Source organism: Triticum aestivum, chromosome 1B (assembly GCF_018294505.1).
Source record: "Triticum aestivum cultivar Chinese Spring chromosome 1B, IWGSC CS RefSeq v2.1, whole genome shotgun sequence".
Lineage (NCBI taxonomy): Eukaryota > Viridiplantae > Streptophyta > Magnoliopsida > Poales > Poaceae > Triticum > Triticum aestivum.
The window spans coordinates 33055137-33063343 of NC_057795.1; the positions used below are offsets into that span (position 1 = coordinate 33055137).

General features: G+C 43.3%; 1 protein-coding gene across 1 annotated transcript; it reads left to right on the plus strand.

Moving 5' to 3' along the window:
• Positions 1-6710: 6710 nt before the first annotated feature.
• Positions 6711-7973, plus strand: LOC123085710 (very-long-chain aldehyde decarbonylase GL1-10-like). The gene is made up of 4 exons (XM_044507403.1): positions 6711-7040; positions 7234-7556; positions 7671-7818; positions 7935-7973. The coding sequence occupies exons 1-4, from the start codon at positions 6711-6713 to the stop codon at positions 7971-7973; spliced, it is 840 nt and encodes a 279-aa protein (XP_044363338.1).
• Positions 7974-8207: the final 234 nt, after the last annotated feature.

Genomic DNA, 8207 nt, shown 5'->3' on the forward strand with positions numbered 1-8207 from the left:
TCAGAGCGAGTTTTAATCTTATAGACCCATTTATAGTGATGGGACGAACACGGGGAGGAAGAGAAACTGGATCCCACATGCCGATACGCTCAAGGGCAGCAATCTCCTTTGCCATCGCAAACTTCCATTTAGGATGAGCAACATCATATCGACAAGAAGTCGGCTCAAGAATCGTTGGATACCATAGTGAGAAGGAGAATATCGGTCAGGGGGCGGACATGGCCGAGAACGAAGACCATAAGTTGGCTGAGAGGAGGAAGACAACACAACAGAAGTAGAGGGCACATCAGTAGACTCATCCACAACACGTGAATGACGAGTATAATGGAAAGGAAAGGAGGGAAGAGGTGGAATAACTGGAGGTGGAGAGGGGGAAGGTATGGACGATGAAGGTGGAGAGTCATGCGATGAGGGACAATGAGTAGGAATTGTGGGCACAAGGGGAGGTGTATCTGGAAATGTAAGAAAAGATATGTCCTCCATGAAAAAGGTCGAGGAGGATGGACGTGGGTAGAAGGGACGAGATTCGTCAAAGGTCACATCCCGGGAAATACGCATCTGGCGACCTACAGGATCCCAACAGCGATAGCCCTTATGCTCATCATTGTATCCAACAAATACACACTCAACAGACTGAGCAGTCAGTTTGGTCCATTCACGAGGGGCAAGTAAAACATAGTAAACATAACAAAACAGATGGAGTGCCGAATAATCAGAAAAATGACCAGAAAGACGCCCGAGAGGAATACTACCATGTAGAGTAGCAGATGGTTGAATGTTGATGAGATAGTTGGAAGTGATAATAGCCTCAACCCAGATGTGAGGCAGAAGAGAGGGGGCGATCATCATCGCATGCGCCATCTCAAGAAGGTGAAGATGCTTGCGCTCAGCCACACCATTCTGAGGATGAGCACCAGAACAAGAGAATTGAGTAAGAGTACCCTGCTCGGCAGGGAATCCTCGCAGCGCATGGGAGATATACTCATTATAGTCAATACCAGGAATCTGGCTATAACCTTTAGCAACTAACCTTGTTTTAGATATTGGCTCATCACTAGGAGATACACCTTCTTTTCTTTTGAAAATCCGGGGCGGCAGCCCTGGAAGGCGGTGGCAAGTGAAGCCCAGGCCTCTCGCGGCGGCATGGCCTGGCGATGTCCCTGACCAAGGTAGATCTGCACCGGTGATATAGTGACTTTGGCTCCGGATTGGCTCGGATCAGCGACGATGATGAGTGTGCGGGATTCATTTTGGCGACTCTCCCAGTTTCACGAGGTGGGGTGGCGGCCCTCCTCCCGGTCTCAAGTGGTGGCACACGCAGACAGTTGATAACCCACAAGTATATGGGATCGCAACAGTCTTCGAGGGTAATATTTCACCCAAATTAATCGTTTCGACCCAAAGGGTGCCAAAGAATATTTATGAGCTTTAGCATTTGAGTTGTCAATTCGACCACACCTAGAAAATTATATTTCTATGGCAAAGTGTTTAGTAGCACAATATATGATAGTTTTGATAGTGGCGGTAGCAATAGCAATAGTAATAGAAACAAGAACGGTAGCATGTTTGTGATGATTGTAACAGCAGTAACAACAAAAGTAACTTAGCACTACTAGGGAAAACCTTATACACAGAATCTTACCAGCAACACAGTTTAAAAACAAACGCTACTGCTACTTAGCAGTAGCGCGCTACTTAGCAATAGCGCGCTATAAAAGACCGTGCTACTCCCTATAGCAAAAGGCACGTAAAAGAAGGGCTGGACAAAGTAACCGTACAACATAAACATGTATATTGTCACCCACAAAAAAACATGTATATTGTTTTGCATTGAGAGTGTTCCGAATTTGCATCCATTTTTCACGCAGTTTCTGCCGAAACAGCTTTTCAAACCACAACACACATCAATAGTTGTACATGGATGTGCAGGTGTTTGCGCCAGTGAATTTTAGAAAGAATAACCCGCCATTGTTCAAGGCGGTGTGTACGCAATTGGAGCAGGTGGACATGGAGATTTCTCCCAACATGGGTGGCAGCAAAACCTACGGATCGATTGACCACCACCTTGGATATAGTCATAGTGTCAGTCTATAGGACTCTACTATTGTCGATTTATCTGTTTTTGTTTCATGCTTTTTTATCAGACATTTGGATTCGGTTGTGTGTATCACAGTTAAGCAGAGGTCGGGTGTTTCTCATAATGTTTTGTATCCTCTTGATGCTACATTTTGAGATAATAAAATTGCCCTTTATCGAAAAAAAAACAAAGAAGGATTAGAGATATTTTTCAATCTGGAAGCGTGATTGTTCCTCGGAGATCTATCTCTTTGGTGATGTTTCTTGCTGACCCACCAGAAATGGTGGTGTAATTCATACGACCCCTCCCTACTGTCACATAATTTCACGTATCAAAACCGCAATTCGAGGAGGAAGGAGACCCAAATCCACAAGGTAACTGTATTGTTTTCTTTGTTCGAAGAGAAGAAAGAAAGGCGATCTCACCTGCCCTCACGGAGCGCTTCTTCTACCGCCACCCTCCGGCGGATCTCCTCCGCCGACTACCTAGGTCGTCGGTGGTGAGGGCGGTAACGAGATCCAAGTGTGTGGATGGTTTTAGGCCAAAGTAGTTTAGTATTTAGATTGTTCATCGTTTTGGATTCGGCGATGGCGATGGCGGCGCTCAATAAAGTTTCTTCTAATCCTACTCCGACAAGTTGATCGACCATATAGTTGGGGATGGCTTCGGAAACCAACATGTTCAAGCAAGGATGGTGCGGCGGCGGCATACTTGTGCTGGACCTATGTCGTCGGGCTCCGTCGCTGCAACGACGTTGGTTCCAGCGCCGACGTGGAGCTTGTGAGCTAATCCAGAAGTGGACGCAGATTGTAGTCTAGATCGGCGGCATCTGTAAGATGGTGGATCATGTGCTAGGTTCGTGGTACGTGGAGGGTAGGTATGGTTTCCTGCTCCGACGTCTTAGTCGTGTGGGGTTGTCAGATCTGGAATTCGATGGCGTGACCGGGGTGTTGGCCCGGTCTATTTCGTTCAACGGTAATGGTTTCGTCTTTGGCGAGACACCTTGGGGATCCGCAAAGTTGCATATCAGCGATGAAGCCGTGTCGAGCTCGGGTGTGGAGTTGATCCATCATTTTTTTTTCTTTGGTGGCTGTTGTGGTGATGACAGAGGCAGGTGACGGGCATTGGTGTCAAGCTCAGAGGTATCTTCGGTCTTGTTTGTAATTTTACTTATTGGCTGGTGTTCCTTTGTGCAAAGGCTAGCGTTCTGCTATTTGTTTAGTTTTAGCATGTCGGTATGTACGTGACTTGTACAATGTTCCTTATGATATAAATGACGCATGTATTACCATGAAAAAAAATCGGCAATTTGAGGCACAACAAAATCGGTAGGTACTCAAGTTGAACTCTATGATTGCTTGTGAGGCCGATATGCACGAGGGCTCAGAATAGAAGAGGCGTGATATGTGCGGCACAATAAAATCTGTAGGTACTCAAGTCCTTGTGAGGCCGATATGCACGAGGGCTCAGAATAGAAGAGACGTGATATGTTTTCTATTTGCCGAGGGTGAGTTTGTTTGTCGCGTATGAACTTGCCATGCAAGAAGTGTGATTTGTGACAGGTACTACACCTTTAGTTGCATCTTGCCAGACGTTGTGAAACAGGCACAAAACAATCATCGCAAGCAGCCCTATTCTCGAGTGCACTGGAATTAGCACTACGCTATCTCCAGAAGGTGATTATCTTCTTCGTGACACCATCAAGAGATCACGACAGGTACCAAACCAGGCACCAAATGGAAATAAAGGCATATCAAACAGAAATGTGGAGCACTTAAATCTGCAATCTGCAATACGACGTCTATTAAATTATTCAGTGCTAAAGTATTTTTGTTAGCCTTTAGTATTTTTGTTAGCTTATTATAACTACTTTTATTTGGAAAAAAATATAAGAAAGCCAAGATTAATTTCCTAATAAACACTTGAACATATTATAAATTTCACTATCCTAGTTTTTTCCCCAAAATAATTCAAGCAGGTTCATCATTTTCATGAAACACAAAATCTTATTAGTTCTAAGTAGAAACTGTTGTTTATTAATCTCATACTGTTTTGTTTTCTCCATAGCTGTTTTTTTGGATCGAACTGGTGTACTGAGAATCTCTTATATTTCAGATTTGATCATCCGAAAATATTGAAATGAATTTGGAAATTCAAACATTTTAACTTCTAAATACTCTAACCAGGTCAAAATACAATATATTTAACCATGTTAATGTTTATCCGAATCTCTTTTGTTTCATCAAACCATTTTTTTTGTCTCTAAAGTGTGTTCAGCAGCTACAATTAACAATGTTGCCAAGAGGAATCAATCATCGACCATGTGTAATGTAGAGCAGAAGCCTGTCCACCGGGTGAAGCATTAGTATGTGCTTTGTAAAGCATAGCCTACACTATTTTACTCCACTTTCAACGTTTAAATTCAAAATTTCCGACAGTTAGGGATGGTGCAAAAAATAAATGGGGGGCGGGCCGGGGGTGCACTTAAAAAAAACTCTCTTGGAGAGTCCAGTATTCTTTATGAAATTTTGTTCAGTTGTGCCCTCAGCATAACCCATTCGTACTCTTGTTATGTATACTCTGCGTGGTGTGTGCGTTGCGTTGGATTGTTTGGACCTTGTTAGCCTATGGCGGTTTGCTTTATATATAAAGTGGGGAGAAAGCTTTTTTCGATAAATAGACCAAAATCTAGTGACCAAAGTAATTATAAGTCTAAAGTTTATTATCCACTGATGTATCTACATATTACAAAAACTTAGTCGGGTGAATTAGAAAGATCTTTGGCACATACTATCGGCGATAGAACAATTAACCATGGCACTACAGGTGGCAGTGATTGCTCCATGCCGGCAAAAGTCATTCCCCACGGCACGCTAACTGGCCAACGAGTGTGTGGAATAGCTGTGGCACGTGTTTGCTCGGGTGTTGTAGTGACACTGCGCTTTCTGCCAGGCAAACCTGAGCTCGTCATCAACATTATCTCCTGCTCCGGAAGCTACTTTCCTTAACCTTTTTCTAATAGCGTGTTTTCATTTTTGTGGTCACGTGTGTCTTGTTTTGAAGTTGTTTGCCAAAATGAAATCAACATAAAGAATAAATAATATCTCAATTCCAGAAGAAACATATTGAGAACTCGTTTATCAAACTGGGCAACCGTAATAAGGGTCGATATGCCGACAAATTGAAGTTGCGACGATTCGCAAAAAAGTTTCATGGAAAAAAATTGGTAAATAGAAGTACACTTCTTGCGTCGGCTAGTAAAGTACTTTTTCTGTTTGGTTTACACTTCGATCGTAAATTATACTAATAGAATCATATTTATATGTAACACATACCGATCATATAAAGTTAGTTAATTTAATTGTCAGTGACCCAAACAAGAAGCTGGACTTATAAACCCGGGCAGAGGAAGTATGTCTTTCTGAAACCAACTAACAAAGATATCATCACAAAATACTCCTACTATATAATTGTGAACAACTTAAACTAATTACTCGGCTCATGAGTATATATTAAATCATTGTTGTTGACATAAAGATTATATTTCATTTCACAAAGACATAGGTGTAAAACAGTTTGTTCGTTCCTTATTTTCCTTTCTGTTATGGGCATAGCAAATGTACAAGAATCACCATCAGAAGTGTCCTGTAAATGAAAAATTAAAAGATCATCCACATTAATCGGGAACAGTACATATGTTCTGAGCCTTTTTTTCATAGATCCTACAGAATTTAGCAATCTGAAAATATAGAAAGCACTCGGCATCCCCTCAATTATTTTTTAAGAAATCAACAAAAAGGCTTGTGCCAAACCGTATCCAGCAACGTCGGAGGCGGCAGTACGAACAGCAAAGTGTATTGCGTGCAGCAGTTGTATTGGATGGTTTCACATGATAGATTCTCGCTGGATTGCCACTTGGAGCAAAATAATATAATTCATGCTTCCTTTTTTGTTAAACACGACATCACGGTAAGTTCAGTTTAATATTTTTCTCCTTTTATACATTATTTTACCACAGAATCAGTAGGTTTTATGTCTTATAAAATGTAAAACGAGAACACTCTTATGTATGGTTTTCATTGGTTTTAGTTGTTCCTAAACATCTATTTATGCATATGTTTTAACACGGCTCCCTCGGGGCATCATCTTGTTCTTCCATTGGGACGCGGTGTTCTATCGATAACGAGGTACGTGTGGTTTCTTCGTCAATCCTAAGATCTGCTTATTCATTCTCTTGGAGATACTTATTATTGGCTAGGAGTAGAGTTTATGTGTGTGCGTTCATAAGGACGAGCGTTTATGTGTGTGCGTTCATAAGGACGAGCGTATACGTAATTAAGCGCCTGTGCTTGTAAGGTGTTTCTAGAAAGAGAAGAGATGAAGTATATCAGAAACGTGATTTTGCTGGATATATTACGAGTTCGATGGATGACTCCTGATCAGTGCGTACCGGTACCGCACATTTCGGGGCCCGCAAGTCAGGGACATCAACATCCCCTATAAAATCAGTGGAGAAACGGACTTTGAGCTAGCTACCTGCCACAACTCAAGCTAATAAGCGCGAAGGGTACGCAGGAAGTTAGAGAATAGTGAAAGAAGTGAATTGAAGCCAAAATCCGTCTCCGGGGTCGATATGCTTCCTTACTCGACGGTGGCTGAGGCAGAGGCCGCGCTGGCGCGGTCCATGTCCTATGCGGAGGGCGCGTGGTTTCGGTACACGGCAGGGATGCCGGACTACTACCTGTACTGCCACATCGTCCCCATGCTCCTCCTCGTCTACACACTGTCGTCGGTCCCCCTTGCACTTTTCGAGCTCGGCGCGCCGTCCATGGCTCTCCGATACAAGCTGCAGCCCCGGGTGCAGCTCTCGCCGGCCGCGTTCCTCCGCTGCTACATGGACACCATGTGCCTGTTGCTCGTCACCATTGCCCCGCTCCATCTCGTATCCTATCCTGCCGTGAAGGTCCAATAGCAAGACAGATACAAAAACTACATATGCTTGGACGTGCTAACTTACATACTACTCCCGCCGTAAACTAATATAAAAGCGTTTAGATCATTATATTTTAATGATCTAAACACTTTTATATTAGCCTACAGAGGGAGTATATACCTCACATTAGTATTGATACGTTTACTGTATGCTCGACGGACAGACGGCCGGCATCAGGACAGGGCCTCCATTGCCGTCCGTGGGGGAGACAGTGGCGCAGCTTGTGGTGTACTTGCTTGTGGATGACTATCTCGGCTACTGGATCCACCGTCTGCTGCACACCAAGTGGGGATACGACAACATCCACCGCGTCCACCATGAGTACACGGCGCCAATCGCCTTCGCCGCGCCGTACGGGCACTGGTCCGATGTGCTCATCCTTGGAGCACCCTCCCTTGTCGGCCCGTCCATTGTGCCATGTCACATAACAACTCTCTGGCTCTGGTTGGTAATACGCCAGATAGAGGCCATCGACACCCACAGTGGGTAAAGTCATCTATCTCAGCTCTTACTCTTACCTTCGGGGAAGCGACTTCGACGATGCAACAATCTGATTTAGAATCACCTCGTAAACATGGATTGTGTCTGAACTGCATGCAGGTTTAAGTTCCCGTTCAATCCGACAAACTATATCCCGTTCTATGGAGGAGCAGAATACCACGACTATCATCACTTTGTTGGAGAGCACAGCCAGAGCAACTTCTCATCCCTTTTCACCTTCTGTGATTATTTGCATGGAACGGATAAAGTAGGTGTCATGAATTTCTTAATTAGTAATTAATTAAGCCAGAATGTTTCGACCTCACAATCCTTACTAGTTCCTGATCAGTTTGCTGACATTAACTTCTTTATTTACTGTTTCAGGGATACAGATACCACATGGCAAACTTAGTGAAGGTATAGTTGCTTTGCTCAACATCATGTTTTGACCTCACATTCCTTACTAGTTCCGATGTTTCCATAATTTCATCATATTCCGTACTTCAGCATAGTGGGCATGTCAAAACATGGCCTTTGGAACAGATGTTCTCACGATTTTTATCTGCCTAATAAATCCTGATATGGAAGAATTGTGTGTAATTAAACTCTGCAAAATACGAAATTAATCGAATATCCGTCTTCACGTGTTGAACGGCA